Source organism: Mustela erminea, chromosome 10 (genome assembly GCF_009829155.1).
Source record: "Mustela erminea isolate mMusErm1 chromosome 10, mMusErm1.Pri, whole genome shotgun sequence".
NCBI classification, from domain to species: Eukaryota; Metazoa; Chordata; class Mammalia; order Carnivora; family Mustelidae; genus Mustela; species Mustela erminea.
The window spans coordinates 30,101,799-30,121,332 of NC_045623.1; the positions used below are offsets into that span (position 1 = coordinate 30,101,799).

The 19,534-nt window shown below is 45.9% G+C and overlaps 1 protein-coding gene across 1 annotated transcript in view; it reads left to right on the forward strand.

Annotated features, from left to right (window-relative positions):
* ABCA4 (ATP binding cassette subfamily A member 4) overlaps nucleotides 1-19,534 on the forward strand; it is a 124,396-nt gene that overhangs the window by 62,432 nt on the left and 42,430 nt on the right. The window contains exons 17-26 of the mRNA XM_032302587.1: nucleotides 1,441-1,506; nucleotides 4,480-4,569; nucleotides 6,293-6,467; nucleotides 8,236-8,367; nucleotides 9,694-9,833; nucleotides 10,302-10,439; nucleotides 11,403-11,596; nucleotides 12,683-12,767; nucleotides 15,574-15,779; nucleotides 16,142-16,190. Coding sequence (XP_032158478.1) covers nucleotides 1,441-1,506; nucleotides 4,480-4,569; nucleotides 6,293-6,467; nucleotides 8,236-8,367; nucleotides 9,694-9,833; nucleotides 10,302-10,439; nucleotides 11,403-11,596; nucleotides 12,683-12,767; nucleotides 15,574-15,779; nucleotides 16,142-16,190 — 1,275 coding nt within the window. The remainder of the gene's footprint in view (nucleotides 1-1,440; nucleotides 1,507-4,479; nucleotides 4,570-6,292; nucleotides 6,468-8,235; nucleotides 8,368-9,693; nucleotides 9,834-10,301; nucleotides 10,440-11,402; nucleotides 11,597-12,682; nucleotides 12,768-15,573; nucleotides 15,780-16,141; nucleotides 16,191-19,534) is intronic.

A 19,534-nucleotide genomic window follows, 5' to 3' on the forward strand; every position in this document is an offset into this window, starting at 1 on the left:
GATAGAGGGTAGGGCTGAAAGTTTCCATCCTCTTTTCCCAGGTCTGGTCTGGTGACCAGCCCCATCCTGAAGCTATCTAGGGACCCTCCCCTGAGTCACCTCATTAGCATAAATTCAGGTATGGTTGAGAAAGGGGCTCAGCTCTTTGTGAACAACAAAAGACATTCCCATTGCTCAGGGAATCCCCGGGGTTTTATAAGCTGTGTGCTGGGAACTGGGGATAAGACCACGTATTATTTGCATTCTTCCCACGCGCCTCAACATATCTTTTTGATGATTTTGGGGGGGGTGGACACAATTCAACCCATAATGCTGATTTTGAGCAATACATTTGACCTTGTCTTCCATCATCTTTTCTATCTTACTATGCCACTAGAAGGAGATACAATAAGTGAAAATTAGTTGGATTGAAAATGCAATTTGTCTGTAATCCAAGAGCTTTATTTTAGCGAAGCTAAAGCTTTAATTTGTCCAGTAACTATTTACTGAGCCGAGCCTGTATGTGAGGCTTACCACTAGTTTTGGGGAACTAGACAGACCCAAACCTGTCCTTGAAGGTCTGACAGTCCAGTGGCCATGGAACATGGGATAATATTAAATAAGCAAAGATCGTGTGTTCTCACAAAATTAACATTTTATAGGGAGCAAAGTCTGCTAAGAGAGCTAGCCAAGAAATTTGGGAGTCTTTTCCTTTGGAGCCAGTAGAATGGGGTGGTTGAGATCAGGGATATTAGAACGAGATTACCCATTTCAGTACTTCTCTCTGTTTAATTAGCTGTGACCTTGGGCAGATGATTCAAAGTCAATGTGCCTCTGTTTCCTTATCCACAAGAATACTACTACCTATCTCTTAGGGTTGTTTTGAGGATTAAATTTTTAACTCATGAGAAGTGCTTACAACATAATGCCTGCCATGGAAAGAGCATTCAACAAATGTTAGTGACAGTCATCATCGTTATTATTATCTGGTAATTGTTGAGAAAGGGCATGACTAAATTCTTTTTTTTTTTAAATTTTTTAAAGATTTTATTTATTTGACAGAGCGAGATCACAAATAGGCAGAGAGGCAGGCAGAGAAAGAGGAAGGGGGAAGCAGGCTCCCCGCTGAGCAGAGAGCCCAATGCAGGGCTCGATCTCAGGACCCCGGGATCATGAGCCGAGCCAAAGGCAGAGGCCCAACCCACTGAGCCACCCAGGCGCCCCTAAATTCTTTAATAAAATGTTTTTTTGGAAAGCTGTTGCACCCAAAAAAAGTGCCTTTTAAATTAAAACACGTTGGGAGGAGTAGTCTTTGTGTCGTAGCCCATGGATAGCTATGTAATGCTGATGAACTATGGATATCTATAGCTATACTCTGAAGTTCAAATAGAAAAATTCTCGATTTTGTAGAGCTGTAGTAGGACTACCAAAGCTTTTTCCTTATTTCCCTGTCATTTCTAGGGGACTATGGAACCCCACTTCCTTGGTACTTCCTTCTACAAGAGTCCTATTGGCTTGGCGGTGAAGGTGAGTTAAAATTTTTCAATTAAAAGCAACGCCCCCCTCCCAAAACCTTTAGTGTTTGAAACTAGCTCCTTTGGCTATGTCCTGGATATGTGTGGGCTGTAGAGGGGGCTCGACATCAAGTGTGTGGTTCTGCCACTGTGGTGCAGTATCGTAGCCTCTAGGAACCCACTTTCTGTAAGTCACTAGGCCAGGATGAATGGCCGAGCACTGATAAACCCTTGTTTCCCGTCCAGCTGGTGCCTAATGGATGAAAGAAATTGCCCTTGTGAAAGAAGGCCAAACCAGTTTAGGGTGTAAATGACTTTTGCAGCTCCTTAATTTGAAACAGAGATCTGCAGAATCACGAAGGAACCTTTGCACTGGTCTTCTTATGCCTCCTCTCCTGCTTTTTTATTCCTTTTCAAAATATAAATTAATTCATTCTCCTAAGGTGAAGGCCCAAACAGAGGCTGGGGCAGAGCTATGACCTTCAAGGCAAACACTCCTAGACTCTCCTAAAACTCATCTTACTTTGTGATTGGGGAAGAGGGCCAAGGGGCATTTGCCCTGAATCCTTCTTAGATCAAATTTACCTTTCCTATTGAACAGGACAGGAGGCCCCGGGAGAGCTCTGAAAGCTCTATAGACTCTATTGTGACGTATGAGCAAGCAAGAAATTCCTGGCCTCAGAACTTGGGGACTTCCTTGGAGCTGGGAGTTTCTGGAAGCAAAGGAAATACTTTCCAATCTGTTTGTTCCTCACCTACCTACCCTTTACTTTGTATTTTTGGATCTGAGCCAGGATTTATCCTTTAAGCACTAAGATAGAGGTTTGTTTTCTCTAGGGGTTAGCCTAGGGCCTTTAAAAGGCTTGGGCAGTTTGTTTTGCTTTGTTTTGTATTTATGGTTCAAACAAATAGCACTTTGACAGCTCAGTATTTTTCCATTATGTTGGTTTGTCTGTCTAGTCTATGAACTTTTAAAATCTCTACTACAGTAAGGTTATAATCCAATGGGGATTTTCAACAGGGGAATATGTTTTTGGAATATTTCTAATTTCAACGAATATCAGGACGTGTGGACATTTTCCCCCCTATAATCTCAGCAGATAATCTGCCTCTCAAAAGAGAAATTCTTAAGACAAATGTGCTCTTTCAAAAATGAATCACATATATTTTTGCCAACAGAAGCCAAATATTTTTCTCCTGCCTCATAGGCTAGACTGAAATAGATTCTTAAATCTCTCTCTAAAACCGAAAAAAAAGGGACACCTGGGTGGCTCAGTGGGTTAAGTGTCTGACTCTTAGTTTTGGGGCTCAGGTCGTGATCTCAGTGGTCCTGAGATGGAACGCTGCACCAGGCTCCACTGAGCGTGGAGCCTGCTTAAGATTCTCTCTCTCCCTCTTCCTCTATCCCCCAGGCTCTTCCCCAACACTTGCATGCACATGTGCCCTCTCTTTCTAAAAAAATAAATAAAATCAGAAAATAACTGAGTTTCCTCACCGAACACCCTCCTCTCACATACGAAGAAATGGAGCCCAAGAGGACGAGTGTCTTGCCCGTGTTCCTGCTGCACCTTTGGGACGAAAACCTGAAACTGGGAAACACATTTCCTGGCAAGGAACTCATCCCATGACTAAACGATGTAGAATATTTTCCCCTGCTATTTTGTTGCGTGCCCACGCAGTAGGAGAGCTAGTAAAGTGATCAAAGGCATTGTGGGCAGTAGAGTTGAAAATCCTTCAGGAGGCAGAAATAGAAGTGCTGGAGGAGGCAGGTCCCTGACCACGAGGCCCATTCCTTGCTGCTCCACCTTCAGCCTGCAGATCTACGGAGGGCAGCCAGGGGTGAGGGAGGCCCTGGTGGGCTGCCTCATTAAAAAACTCCCCCTGCCCACATCTGTGCTCTGGAGGCTAGAGCCTTTAGATGCGTGGTGACAGTGGTTTCCTCCAGCCCCTACTTTCTTCTCTTGCTGGTTCCCTCCACTGCTCCTCTTCCCCTTCCAGGATGTCCTGATGTTCTTTTAAACCAAATGCCAAGTTTATTAGAAAAACAAACAACAACAACAACAACAAAACGACCTGTGTGTGTGTGTATGTGTGGGCATGTCTGATGTGTGTGAAAGAGTATGTGTGTATGTGTCAGTATGAGAATGTGTGTGTGTGTGTGTGTGTGTGCATGTGTGTGTGTTTACACTGCACTTGACAATTTATATAAGCCTCTACCTCAACCAGGCTCAATTCTGGTGTTAGTCACAAAAGACTCGAGTACCCATAAAAATGCTCAGGTGAATTTTGTCTCAATCAGTAATTTAAGCTGGCCATCCATCATATCACCTTGAAGGAGCTTTTCTCAAGGCTCAACATGACTTTGACACGTTTTTTATTGGAGCAAGAAGTACTGTTCATGAAGTAAAGAAAATTAACCCATTACAAACTCAGCCCTGGTTTTGTGAATTTTTTTTTTAAGATTTTATTTATTTACTTGACAGACAGAGATCACAAGTAGGCAGAGAGGCAAACAGAGAGAGGAGGAAGCAGGCTCCCCGCCGAGCAGAGAGCCCAATGTGGGGCTCGATCCTAATACCCTGGGATCATGACCTGAGCCGAAGGCAGAGGCTTTAACCCACTGAGCCACCCAGGTGTCCCTGAATATTTTTTTAAAGTTATAATTTCTAAAATGGTGGGCCTTTGCTGGCATGTTAAGAGGATGAGGTGAAACACCTGTTATAAAACTCCATCTGGGCTCAGCAAAGTTTGATAAGCCAGCTAGCCAGGAGGTACTGGCAGCCATTTTCAGGACTTTACAGGCCTGCAGGTCAGTGGGCGCAGGACTGGGTTTGGGTCTGGTCCCCCAGAATGCTGACTTGGCCTTTTGAGGAAACTCCAAAGTTGCGGTAAGAAACTCTGCCACCCTTCCCTTTTCCCCTCCTTTTCCTGCCTTTACTGCTTGTTAGCTCTCACCAAGGGTAACAGTGGCTTCTGGTTGGTGCAGCGTGTTCAACCAGAGAAGAAAGGGCCCTGGAGAAGACGGAACCCATAACAGAGGAAATGGAGGATCCGGGACACCCAGAAGGAATAAATGGTAAAACAAACAAACAAACCCTCTGTAAAGAACACAGAGCAGGGGCAAGGAGGAGGTGCAGAGTACTGTAAAGGATGGAGAAATACACTTTATGACTGGGGTGCTGTGGACCCCAGGAAACGGACTCTGTTGACAGGAGTTAAACCTGATAGCTTCTCAAGGGCCAAGCCGCACGTGTGGGGAATGAATGGTCCAGCCAGACATTAACGCATATTTCCTGGAGAAAGCAAATCCCAAGTATGTGGTGTGTTTGTGCCCTTGTTAGGCAAGTCCCGAGTGAGTTGCACAAATGTGCTGACTTCCGAGGATTTAGCAAGAACAATAACTTGGGTCACTGGGACTTAAAGCGGATATGAGCTATAAGGAAAGACAAAAATAAATGCTTCTGTGCAGAGGAGGAAGGAGTCTAGGGGAGCTGACTACACTTCACTCGTGGTTTACAAATCTACAAATCCATTCATTCAAACCATCAAAAGCCTTTCCTGACTGTGGAAGTTACCTAATAATTCCTGAAGTGATGAATTAGGTCTGCAAGTTGTTCCCTGGCTTTGCCTTCCTTACCTACTCTCCTAGACCAGTTCTGTACTTCTCCCCATGTTCTTCCTTCCCTAAGCATGCGTACTTCTCTGTAAATGCTACAATGCCCTTGCTGTCCTCTCCTCTGGACTTTGCCTACCACTGTGTGAGAGGGCCCAGCCTCCAGGCCTCTGGGCCAACCTGGTGCCATTTCACAAAGCTGAGTTCAGTGACCTCTGGCTCCGTGGAGAGCTGGTCTGCAGTCAATAGGGCCTCTGGGATGGCCCTCCTCCCAGAGTGGAATTCCAAGGTCAAAATCAGAGGGCTGGTCCCGTCTTAGGTACAGGAAAGACCAGAAGGCACGCATAGGAGAAGGATGTTATTTTGCAAGGGAGTCAATGTTACACGGCTACAATGTTAACAAAGTAAGTGGTACTGTACAGAGTGCACTCAAGCAGAGGGGGACTGGAAGTTGGGAAAAGTAGACAGCACGGTCATGAGGGTCTGCACTGGAAAGGCATGGATGAGTTAGAGGTTTGGAGTTCGAGGGACAGTGATGAGAAAGAGTGGACCATCCTACTTAGTAACTGAGAAACTCTCAAGTTCTAAGGAGCTGGAAGTCCCCTTCAGACAAAATTAACACAAGAGCTTGAGCCAAGGTGACCAGGAGAAGAACAGTTACAGGAATGGACATGGGAGAGTCTGAGGGAAAGTTGTTTTGGGAGGAAGATAAGGAGCCTGAGCTGCTACCAGAAGCCCATGAGGGTATACCCTACAGACTGTTGGAAATGACAGCCTGAGCTGAAGATTGAGCTTCGGGCTGACTCTCCGTATATATGGTGAGTGCCCTCTGGGTTCAAATTCCAGCTGTGCCTTTCATGAGCTGCGTGACCTTGATTGGATATTTGATGTCTCTGTGCCTTAGGTTTCCCCATCTATAAAGATGGGCATAATAACATCTATCTCCATAGAGCTTCTATAAGGGTTAAATGAGGTAATCCATATGAAGCACTTAAGCAATGCCTGGCACATAGTAACTGCTCAATAAATGTTAGGTACTATTATTACCATGATTATTTTGTAGTCATCCTTACAAAGGTCCCACCTAAAGTCATGGGGCCAAAAGACAGTGGTCTGGAGATCGAGCCTTGAAGGATGTGTACATTAAAGCATTATATTTACATCATGTTCATTTTTTTCTTCCAAGATTCCTTCTTTGAACGTGAACTTCCAGGCTTGGTTCCTGGGGTGTGTGTGAAAAATCTGGTGAAGATTTTTGATACCTACAGCAGACCAGCTGTGGACCGTCTTAACATTACCTTCTATGAGAACCAGATCACGGCATTCTTAGGTCACAATGGAGCAGGAAAGACCACCACCTTGTGAGTTTTCAGGCAAAGAGCCTGGATTGCTCTTCTGTCCTATCATTTTCTGGCTCTGTTCTGCCTCATTAGCTGCAGTCTACTCTTTTCCATCGAGTGTTAGTGACAAAAATGTACTATGTATTTGTGTCTGAAGAATGTGTAAAGCACACCGCAGTATTCAGAGCTCATTCATGTATGTTGTTTTATTTGATCCTCACAAGAAGTGGGAGAGGGAGTTGAAGTGAGTTTACTGCCCTCTTTGTGTGCTGGGAAAGTGGACATCTAGGGAGTTGAACTGACTTCCTGGGGTCATCGACTTGAGGGCAGGAGGCAGGTTTTTTCAGCTGTCTGGTCTCTCACACTGTAAACCTGTCCGCACATCCCACCCTCTCCAGAGTTACCACCATCAGTGATGGTGCTAAAGTCACCGCCATCACCATCACATGCCGTTGGTCCATAGAGAACTACTTATTTTCAAAGAGGATTCTTTACCTACCTGTTTTGGAGAAAGTAAAAATGGTGTGCTCGGTAGAGGGCCCTGTGGGTAACACCAGGCAACTGAAGATAAAGTTCAGGGAAGGTGCAAGCTCTGCGCTGAAAGGTCTGGAAGCTTCCCTAGCTTTTTAAGGGCCCAGAGCGCCATCTGCTGAGAAGGAGAACATGGCTAGCTAAGGTGTCCTAAGGAGCGGCAGAGGCAGCCCTCTCAAGGTGCAGGGAAATCCTGTGTTACACGGTCTTCAAGTCCTATGACCTCTTCCAGAGCGCCAGGAAGGAACAGCAGTATACACCCTACGTTGGAATGTTCTCTGAGGGAGGTTCAGTGTGAATGGAATGTGGGGCTGGTGCCATTACATTTGGTTCTGTTTCCCTCTAGCGGTTGATCAACAGAGATTTCAGCTTCTAAGTACAAGTTCAGGTAACCCGAGATTGTATCTGAACTCAGGGAGGGAGCTGGTTGGGCCAGGCAGCACTAAATTCAACTGACTGCTCACCTTGTTGACTTATACGGTCAGAAGGCCCAGAGCACCACCCAAGACCTCGGGGCTTCTCACAGCGAACACAGTCCTGCATCAACTGCTCAAATGCCACTTCTCCTGGGGCCTGAAACACACTGTTCAGTAAGAACAGTCCTAATACTTTCGAATTTTACTTTATGCTGGCCTGGCACGGTTCTAAGTGCTTTACAAGTATAAACTCATTAAACCCTCACAACAAATCCATGAGGTGTGGGCACCATTATTTCCCATTTTACAAAAAAAAAAAAAAAGGCCGAAGTGGATATCGAGCTTTTTGTTTTGAATCCAGAAATGATATTGTTGGTGGTAATTCCTCTGCCTGCCTTCAATCACTTCATCAACAAATACGTATCGAAGGACTGAGCTGTCATTAAGACCCTCCCCTATGCTTCATAATCATGATACCAGGCACTGTACTGACCTATGCTCTGCACACCTTCCACTGGGCCCTACAGCACCAGGCTGTGATTACCGAGCCAGACAGGGTTGTTCCGTAGGGAATGTTGGGAACCCTGAGGACCCATCAGGGCCTGCCTGGGGCCCTAGGAATTAAAGAGAAGCAGAGAGGGCAGATGTGGACATCCGCAGTAGGGGCTGGATATACACACTGAGTCTAAGGCCTGTCTGGGAAATTGTTGGTCCCCACAGCTGATCGTGGTTTGGGTTCAACTGAGAGTCAAGGCGGAAGTCACTGTGAGAGTCCTCAGCAACTCTGGAGTCTGGGGCTGCCAAAGGTCATCTTTTCTGCCACTGACTCCTGCATTTGGCAGGTCAATCCTGACGGGTCTGTTGCCACCAACATCAGGGACAGTGCTCATTGGGGGAAAGGACATTGAAACCAGCCTGGATGAAGTCCGGCAGAGTCTTGGCATGTGTCCGCAGCACAACATCCTGTTCCACCAGTAAGTAGTACAGGAACTGAGACCCTCTCTATTCCTTATTCCCACCCTGCCCCCTACCAACACACATGTTCTCTAGGCCTGAGCTCGAGGATGCCAGTATGGGGGCCAGGAGGCAGTATTCTTGTTTGCTTTCCCCCTGTTCAAGGTCCTTGGTCGTGCTTGCTATGAGAAATGTCCTTCAGAAAGTCAGACTATGCCTCTGGCACTGGGAGTAGAGGTCTACCCCCTCAGAAGAGTAATGCACCCCACTCTCTGACAGATGCCCCTCACTCACCCTGAAATACTCCTTCTCAGAGAACAAGAGAAGAGACCATTGTTCCTTTTTCTCTCTTAAGCCAGGCACTAAAAACTGACTTTTCAGGAGGCTTTTTAGTTGCTTTTCCCCCAAACTTTTATTTATGATTTAAAAGGTGATATATGGGGTGCCTGGGTGGCTTTGTCAGTTAAACATCTGCCTTTGGCTCCAGTCATGATCCTGGAGTCCTAAAATTGAGCCCTGCATCAGGCTCCCTGCTCAGCGGGAGGCCTCTGCTCCCTCTCCCACTCCCCCTGTTCGTGTCCCCTCTCTCACTATCTCTGTCTCTGTCAAATAAATGGATAGAAATCTTTAAAAAAAAAAAATAGGAAAGAAAGAAAAGAAAAGAAGGGAGGAAATACAGATTAAAAGAAGAAAATAGAAGTCACCTGTCATTTCACCATCCAGGATAACTATGGTTCACACCTTGGTATATGATTTTTCAGAACTTTCTCCTATGCGTGTATACATATATTATTTAACATTATAAAGGAGAGTAAAGCTCTGCATATAATTTTGTAATCAGCCATTTTTAATACAATTGTGTTTTTTTCACTCAAGATACGAGCATTTTCATGTTATTATATATTCTTCAATAAAATAATTCTTATGTTTATATACTATACCATTGTATTAATGTACTGTCCTCTCTTATTAGATATTTAACAGGATCTGGGTTTTGTATTTTTTTTTAATATATTTTATTTATTTATTTGACAGAGAAAGAGAGATCACAAGTAGGCAGAGAGGCAGGCAGCGGGGTCGGGGGTGGGGGCGGGAAGCGGGCTCTGCCGAGCAGAGAGCCCAATGCGGGACTTGATCCCAGGACCCTGAGATCATGACCTGAGCTGCAGGCAGAGGTTTTAACCCACTGAGCCACCCAGGCATCCCTTGTTTTGTATTATTAACAACACCACAGTGAACATCTTCACTGCTAAAACTTCGTGCTCATCCTTACTTATTCCTGTAAGGTGAATCATTAGAGGTGGAACTGCTGAACTCATTGCCTCTCTCACTGCCCTGTCCCCTAGCCTCACAGTGGCTGAACACATCCTGTTCTATGCCCAGCTGAAAGGGAAGTCTTGGGAGGAGGCCCAGCTGGAGATGGAAGCCATGTTGGAGGACACAGGCCTCCACCACAAGAGGAACGAAGAAGCGCAGGATCTATCAGGTGCTTGGTATTGGAAAAAGAGAGGGCTACAGATGGCAAATCCATTGTCTTCCAGGACACCAACAGAAGGGGAGGCTTCTAAGAAACCTCCTAAGAGCAAGAGCATTTCTCTAAAGTTTACTCTGTGCACCTTAGAGGAACCCACCTCTGGATCATTTCCCTCATGGAACCCCACTGTCTTGTAGCAGCCTAGGCTATGTTTGTTCTGATGTTCGTGGGTTTGAACTAAAATGTGAGAATAGCCTTTAAATGGTCTTATCTGTTCCTTCACTTCTGCATTTCTTGCCTTTTCTGCATTTAAAGAAGCCTGCACACCACTAGGCTTTGAACGCTGTATAAACATCTAAGGAGGCAGCATCAAGCTGCTTCTGGATATAAGGCACGGTCCCCTTTATGCCACCAGCCCTGGGCCTTTCTCCTCCCGTCCTCCATGGCCCTGTGACCCTGTTGCCTTGTGTCAAACTCTAGGTGGCATGCAGAGGAAGCTGTCTGTTGCCATTGCCTTTGTGGGAGGTGCCAAGGTTGTCATTCTGGATGAGCCCACCTCCGGAGTGGACCCCTACTCGCGACGCTCAATTTGGGACCTGCTCTTGAAGTATCGTTCAGGTAATGGCCACTGCTCGGTGCTCTGAGCTCTCACAGTGCCTTTGTCTGTGACCCTGGCTCTCACCATGGTGCTTTGCACCTGAGCATACTTAACAGCCATGACTACACTCTGACAGGGTGCGGCCAGTGACCTGAGTGAGCCAGGCTTCCCATGGAAGCCTCCTGAAATATTTACACCAATAGAGACAGGAGGTCACTGATGGAGCAGCCTACTTCCCTAAATATTCTAAAAGGTTCTCTCAACCTGCAGCCTCTCTGTCTGGAGTAAGGTATGCAGCTCTAGGTGAAGCTCCTCTTTGACTAAAAAGATGCAAGTCACATGCAGACATCCAGAAAGCTCCATGGCTGTCAGAAGGTCACTCAGGACAAGGTGTGAGGATGGCATGCACATGTCCAGTGCTCCAGAGGACTACAGCAGATAGCAGTGTCTCAGAGGGGGCCATGCTTCCCTCTCTCCCAGCACCTTCTAACCAGAGGGGGCAGGTCCAGAAAGATGGCAGGCAGAGCTCAGAGGGCCTGTGAACGTGATGGCATGGCTCAATTCCACGGTCAGTTTGCCATCCTGGCATCCTCATTACTGTTTTCTTCTAAGGACATCTCCCATTGGTTTCCAAGTATGTGTGTGTTCTTTGCAAAGACTGTAAGTGCAGTGCCTAATGATCCAGAGAGTACATACATATGGCACTCAATAGATGCTGACTGTAATAAATATGTCCCCTACACAGTGATTTATTGGAAGCAGGTCCAAAGTCAGAAGAGGTACTCTATGTGACAGTGCTTGACAGCATGCATGATGCTAGAAAATGTTATTATTCTAGTATTCTGGACTTTGCTGCTGAATACTCTTTTTTATTGATCCACTTCGAGTTTTCATGACCATGTCACAGAGAGACTGTTCTACATCCTTTTCCCTCCAGCCCTGCCCGGGCCTGTCTGGTGATCCCCTGACCTCTGCCTTTGCAGGCAGAACCATCATCATGTCCACTCACCACATGGATGAGGCCGACCTCCTCGGGGACCGCATTGCCATCATTTCCCAGGGAAGGCTCTACTGCTCGGGCACCCCGCTCTTCCTGAAGAACTGCTTCGGCACGGGCTTCTACTTAACCCTGGTGCGCAAGATGAAAAACATCCAGAGCCAAAGAACAGGCTATGAGGTATGTGTGTGCCCAGGACAAGAGCCCATGTTGGGTCCGGAGAAATGCGCGGTGTGGTGATGCTATCCCTGGCACCTCTACCCCAGTCGGGCTCTAGTGGTCAGGATCAACCTCCTTGTTCTGAAACTCTTGGCAGACTTTGAAAAATGGATATTCTGAACCCTCCTACAGAGATGCTTTACCCCACATGAAACAAGCTGAGATTACGGTACTCTAGAACGCGGCATACTCATGTGGCATGTAGCCACAGAAATGTTTCGGGCTGCAAGGTGGCGTGCTGGGAATCCGAGAGTGGCTACTGAGGCCTCCTATGTTTCATTCCAAAGCTTATGTTCCCTAACTAAACCCAAAGTCCGCTGGGAAATGAAAGCCAAGGAAAGGCGTTCTTGGGAACTATATAACCTGAAAATGATAGAGCCAGACAATACCCATTAGCAGAGACCCCCTCAGCATTGGCAAGAGACCAGGTTTGGGTCTGGGTAGCTGAAAGGTGGAGGACTGTGTCATCACAGGCAAATTCCTTAATTGCTTGTCAGTGTTGGTTCTTCGCACACAGTAAAGGAAACCGATCAGTTCAGCTTCTGCTTGTCAGGGACATGGAGACGATAAGTGAGAGAAAGCATTAGGAATGCCCTCTGGCCTCCTGGAGACCAGGCACCATTCCTGGAGTGGTCAGGCTGGTTACTTTGTAGCATGACCTAGGCTTCCGGCTGCCATGCTATTAGGGTCAGGCTGCCTCCAGGTTTTCCTGTCCTGGGTGGACGTCCACAGGCCAGTGGGCATCCACAGGGTCAGAGGAGGAAAACGTCTTGCATAGGCCGCCTACAGCTGTCGCAAGATAATGACAAGCCAAGGGTGCCTTTCAGGTGCTGTTACTCTCTGTGCCTGACTCATACACTCACCAGGATAAAATCAAGTAGCCACACCCTCAGAGTGCTCACCTGAAGTAATATATAAAAATATGAGGGAGAGGGGCAAAATCTGTTGACCACTTTTGGCAGCAAGAAACAAATGAGGTGCGGTGAGGAAGGCATTTGGCCTCAGGAAGATGCTGTTGTTCAAGCGACTGACGCCTGTCTGTTGTAGGGGAACTGCAGCTGTGCGTCTGAGGGTTTCTCGAGCAGGTGTCCAGCCCACATAGATGAGATAACTCCGGAACAAGTCTTGGACGGTAAGGCCCTGGGGCAGGCTGTGTCTTGGTTCTTGTTTTGTGATCATCTCTTGAGATGGTTGGGTGTGTCTTGTTGTCAAACATAATGGGAGAAAAGAGAACACTCTGTGTATCTCTCAAGCCCATGGTCATGAAGTTGCTCATCTTTCCCTTTGACCTTCTCTTCCATTCCCAAAGAGACTTTAAAGCCCTGGGCCTAAGGGCCTCCTCCCTTAATTGATGAATCCAGTGTTCACTGCTCGTCAGTGGCCCATGTTAAGCTTCCCTTCCTGTGTCCTTCTGTCCTGGTTCCAAGCAGCATTACTTAAGTATGGGGAGAAGGGCTACTGTAGGTCCCAGATGAGGCCCTCGGGTGAAGCCATAGTGACAGACGGCTCTCAGAGTGAACTTTTCCAGAGAGTCAGACTGCACAGAGTAGACAACAAGTCATGCATCCTTGTTACACTCCTGACTTTTGCCTCAGTATCCCAACTTCCTAACAGTTCTCTCTTGAGTAAGGGTGCATTAAACCTCGTCAGGGGCTCCTCCAGGAGATGCTGAAGAGGCTCTCGCTGGAAGCACTCATCCCATAGGATCTGACCTCAGGGACCCAGAGTGCTTGCCAACAACTCTTGCTGTCTTCCATGAAGGCTCACTTCCATCCAACATCTGGGGTGTCTTTGCAAATGGAAGACCACACACCCCACATCCCTAAAAAGGAGCAAAATGAGACCCGTGTACTGACCCAGGTTGATGATGCGATGGTGGAGGAACTATCTGCTTAGCAAAGAAAATACAGAGTTCTCTATTTAGCACAATTTTTTTTTTCTAAATCTGGAGAATTTGCTAACTGAAGTCTGGTGAAAGAGGAAAACTAGACACTATTTATATACCATGCTTGAAATTTGAGGGAAAATGCCCAGGCCTGCATCACATTCACTCTCTTACCCACTCTTTGCATGGACGGAACCTGCGGCACCCAAGAACACATCCTTTCAGGGTGACAGCTCTGTGTCTTTTCCCTAGTCTGCCTTGCCGTGGGTCTTTCCCTGCTCGCTGAAGTTCCCTCCCAGGACGAATCTATCTTGGTCAAGACATGGATAATTTTTAAAAACCAATACAGGAATGTACCAAAATCAAGTTGGAAACAGGGCCTGCTGGCTAGAGTAATTTTTTAAAATATTCCTTTATTTCTAAACAAATGTCTATTTATTTATTTATTTTACTATAAGAGGGATGCTGTGAACCATAGGAAGGAACACAGTAAGTCATTATGCAACAAATAAGAGAAAGAAGATCATTCTGCTCCCCAGTTAGTTCCTCTCAAGGCTTTTCCTTCTCACACAACCGTCCACCACACACACGGAGACCTCCCTGCCAGGCAATACAAGCCTGCTGCCCTCCAGGACTCCCTCTGGAAGGCTGACACATACGACTAAGACACAATTCCTGGGAATCCAGCAGCTTCAGCTCGATTTCCTTCCTCAGAGAACAATGTGCATGACCCCTGGAGAGCTGTTTAGGGCAAAGCTGCTTCCTCACACAAGGAGCCCTCCAGCCCCTGTGTGAAGTCATCCCAGAGCTAAAGACAATTGAGTCCTCTTTGTAAATCTGACATAAAACAAGCCTTCCAGTCCGGTTAGACAGAAGGACATGGATTGAAAGCCATGAAATCCCTCCACATGGGTCATTTTTAAAACAAAGGAAGCAAAGAACCCACCACGTGGCCTTAATTGAGAGGACTGCTTGGCAGAAATGCATGAGACCTGGGTTCTGAGTCCCTAGAATCCCTCTCCCTTTGACCTGCTTCTCAAGATAATAGGAAACTGTCTCTTCACATACAAGCTTTAAAATTTTTTAACTAGATTTTTAATTTCAATGTAATACATGCTTGTGCATAAAAATAAAAATTCTGACTATGAGTGTGTCGGGTAAATACTTGTTACTGGACATTTCCTCATGCCCCACATTGTACACCCCACACTCCATCTCCCCCCCCAGTCTGACGCCACAGCTTCCTGCTCCCCTTCATCGTTTCCTGGATCAGGGTGTTAAGTTGGTTACTTTGTTAGTTGGAACAGGCAGGTGCAGTCTCAAGGGAAACGGCTTATTCCTTCGAAGAATTAGAGCAAGCACTGGTGTATGATTTAGGAAGGCGAGTTCTTCTCCAGCTTGGGCACCAGTCCCAGGTATGCATCTCAGGCAAGTGACCTATAGCTGGACCAGACAAGGAAAATGAAAGCAAATTTGACTTAACCTTCAAGCCTGTGTTGAATTAAAATGAGCAACAATAATGATAAGAACTTTCTTACTAGAGATGATGTTCATGATTAGGGTAGCAGCTAATATTTACCTAGGCACCAGACATGTTATTCCAAGTGCTGTGTGGATATTAACTCATCCAGTCCTCATAAATAATAAGAGTAAAGTGAGTGGGTACCACTGTTTTCCCCTTTGAACAGATTAAAAAAACAAAACTGCCTGATGTTACATAGTTTGCAAGGGACAGAACATTTGATTGCACAAAGGAGAAAACTAGCAGAGGAGCATTGCATGACCTCCCCAAGTTTCCCTGACTGGTTAAGTGGGGAGTGCTGTGGCTTCCCTTTCCCTCTCTCAGTGCCCTTCACAGGGCGAAATAAGCCAAAACAGAAGGGAGGCAGCATTATTCCTCTGCAGGAGTCACTACTGAGGAATGAAATGCCCCTTCCTCAAATGGGAAGTGGAAGAAAGTAGGGGATGTGAGCAAGCTCGCAGTCTCCCAGGTTCAGTTCTGGAAGACAGAGTTGATGTCAGTCTCTCTCTCTCTCTTTTTTTTTTGTCCTAGGAGATGTGAATGAGCTGATGGATATGATACAACACCATGTTCCAGAGGCAAAGCTGGTGGAATGCATTGGTCAAGAACTTATCTTCCTTCTTCCAAATAAGAATTTCAAGCAGAGAGCATATGCCAGCCTTTTCAGAGAGCTAGAGGACACACTAGCCGACCTGGGGCTCAGCAGTTTTGGAATTTCTGACACTCCCCTGGAAGAGGTAAGCCAGAGATCCCAGCTGGCTTCCATCAGGAAGCAGAAAAGGAGCTTCTTTGCAGAAGTCGAATACTAGGGGGACGTTTCATAAGGGCCAAAAGCCATAACTTCCCACCCAGGTACAGCAGCTAGTTTCATTTTTGGCTCACTCCCTCAGGCCTCTGTCCATACAGAAACAGATTTCACGTGGCTGAGGTCCCTGTGTGCATACACTTTTATATTGCCAGAAGACCGTGTTCTTAGATTAAATCACAACGTATTTTCTTTCCATTAGGAAGTAGTACCCAACAAAACTGAGCTAGGGTTAGATTTTTTTCTGAGAATGGAATGCCTAAACCAAATGTTCTTTTTTTCCTTTTTTGACAGATTTTTCTGAAGGTCACGGAGGATTCTGATTCAGGACCTCTGTTTGCTGGTATGGTTCCAGAGTGTGTTCCCTCACCATACACCCCAAGCTCTGTATTGAAAATCAAAGGAAAATTTTATGAAACAACAAAGCAGGAAATTCTCCTCCATTGTACTTATCTGACCCTCCAATATCCCACATTTTGCATTCTTAGTTCCTTTAAATGACAGAGGAATGACAAGTGGAATTAGATCTGGGTAGAAAGACTCTAGATGAATCAGGATTCTTAAGGCGGTCAAGCTGGGAGCTTCACCACCCTGAAGCTTCTCATCCCACTTCCGGGTCTCCTATACCTGCCACCTCACCATCCTCATCTGCTCCTCTTATCTCCAACAGGCCTCTGATCCACTCCTGTCTGCATGAGTGACAGCCCACAGAGTCCCTAGAGACAATGGTGACAGTGAATACAACCCAGATGCCAGCTGTAATCTTCTGGCCTCTTTGAGAGAGAGATAAAATTATTCTGAACCTTCATTTAGTGCCCTATGGAAACTTGCCACTGTGGAAGTCATAACTTCTGCGGATTTGGGGGTCTCTTTTCTACATGTGTGAGCCCGGGCACCAACTAGCCCCTCCTATGATTTCTACCAAAACCCCAGAGGCACACAAAGCATTCATGAGTGAGTTTACTCTGAAGCATAGGATATAGGGAGAGGGACATACAGGCGGGATCACCTGCCATGACACAGGCCACTTCTGATAGAATAAAAGGCATCTACCCACACTGATAAAATCCTCTGTCTGGCTCCTCACTCTCCATTCTGTTTTCCTCTCTCCTGTTCATGGGCAAAGCTGCATGCCATTCTCCTTCGATGCCTTGGGCTCCTGCTACTGGTTACCTTTTTCTACCCAGTATAGTAACATCATAGTATTTTCCTGTGCAAAGACCATTTCCTCCCTGTGAAGTTTCTGATGCCAACTCTTAAGATATATGGTTTTCATCTTGCTTCATAAGTGGTCCCAGATGTTTAGCAGCTATGCCTAGAACTACCAGTGTTCAAATACACCAGCCCAAATGTGCTGCCTGGCCCAGATGAGTTGTGTGGTGGCCAGAAGAAGCAGGAATCCTGACAGAGTTGGGAGGGAAGGGCAGTCTGCCGGAGAGGGCAGGGGCAACTCACCATGGGACCCAGGTGTTCTTTCCAGCTTTAAAGACACAGAAATGGAATTTTCCAGGTCACCCAAAAACGAAGTCTTACATTAACCAAGACGAGGATGAAAATATACAAATTTATATCAGAAGCTGTGATGTTTTCAAGAGTTGGGGCTTTCATCAGCCCAAAATACTCCTTAATAGTTAGATCTTCTCAGGTGAAGAGAAATTGGACATCAGAAGACTGGTCAGCCTGGGCATAGAGTAGGGTGTTCCAAAGAAACATGCAGGGATTGAGGTTAAGAGTGTAGCCTCTAGAGTAAGAGAGATCTCCATAATTGGCTCCACAATTTGCTAACTGAGTAGCTTTGGATAAATGCTTAGCATATTTGTACCTCAGATCCCTCATCTGCAAAATGGGGCAAATAATAGTACCCAAATTTTAGGATTATTCAATTGAATGAGTTAATATGTGCCAAGTTTTAACACAGTATGTGATTTCTGATTAAGATTAAGGAACATCCTAATTTACAAATCATCTTTTACTTCAAAAATTTTAGCCCTTTATACTTCATAAAGCATGTAACACCCATTGTTTTGATTGTTACTATAACTGCATGAGGCCGCTAAGACAGGGGTTAGCCCCATCTGGGGGAAACTGAGCTCACACAGATTGGATAACTTGCTTTAAAGTCAAACAGCCTTCTGAGTCTAACTCCCTGGCTTTAGCTCTCAAACTAGGACCAAGTCCACACTCTCACTGCCTCCCATTTTTCAGATGGATAAATGCATGTTTTAATTGGCTCAGTTTTAGAGGATGACACTTTCTGATCTTATCTCCAAAGTCTGAAGGAACTTGTAGCTATCCATTGGGGTACCAAGTTTCAAGGTACCAAAAGGCTGTGTGACCTCTGAAGGTGTGGCTCACAGCCACTGACCACTAGAGGGCAGCAGGAAGCCAGGAACAAATAGGGTTTTGACTGCCCTCCACTGGCACCCTCAGCTCTTGCCTCCACAGTGGTCTCCAGTCTGGATGGGCCATCAGAGAGCAAAGCTCATGGGATCCTACCAGAAGAAAGGCCAACCACAGCACACAACACATATGAGCTCACGGGGCACCTTAGTGACTCTGTCAGTTAAGCACCCAACTCTTGGTTTCATCTGGGGTGATGATCTCACAGTAGTGTGATCTATAGCCCTGCATTGGGCTGCCTACTTAGCAGGGAGTCTGCTTCTTCTCTCCCTCTCCTTCTTCCCCTCTTCTGCTCGTACTCTCTCACTCTCTCTTTAAAATAAATCCATCTTGGGGCGCCTGGTGGCTCAGTTGGTTAAGCGACTGCCTTCAGCCCAGGTCATGATCCTGGAGTCCCAGGATCGAGTCCCGAGTCAGCCTCCCTGCTGAGCAGGGAGGCTGCTTCTCCCTCTGACCCTACCCCCTCTCATGCTCTCTGTCGAATAAATAAAAAATCTTACCAAAAAATAAAATAAATCTTAAAAAAAAAAATCTGACCCCAGATTAGGGAAAGGAGGTAGGAGCACTGGGGCTCTGGCACTAGATCATGAGTGAACCTGAGGAAGCCAGGTTGCAGCATTGCAGGTGTCCATGCATGTTAAGTGGAAGGATGACTGGGCTGACCCAACTCCCTTTGCAGCTTCCCTTGTGCTGGAGGACTTTAGGACCGGTTAGGAAAGCAGCTAGAGACCAACCAGCGGTCCTCTAAGCTCTCCCTTTATGTCCAACAACACTTTCTACAAAATTAACATTAATCAGTGATGATGAACTATAGCTTCAACATAACTAATGACTTGCAGTGAGTAGTTCTTAAAGCATATTTACACATTAGCTCGTTTAATCCTCATAACAATCCTGTGAAATGTTTTCATTTTCATTTTACAGAGGAGAAACCTCGGATTCAGACAGTCCAATTTATGCATCTAGTAAGAGTCAGGATTCAAACCCAGGTCACCGAACTCTTAGCCTTTCCACCACTTCTCAGTGGCCTCTAAGAGTTTAGAAAAAAAAAAAAATCAATTCTGACTTTTACTTAAGTCCACAGGTTACACATGAATGTATTGTGCTGTTTAAAAATTCAAATAATACAAAAAAGGCTAAAATCACCCTCCTCCTTCATTCCCACCCCTTATCCAACTCTCCCCCTGCAGTGGTAACTTCTATTAATAGTTAGTAGGTGTTCCATAAGAGCTTTGCTCTTATATCTGTATGTGTTTATATGTGTATAGCATATAATTTGTTATATGT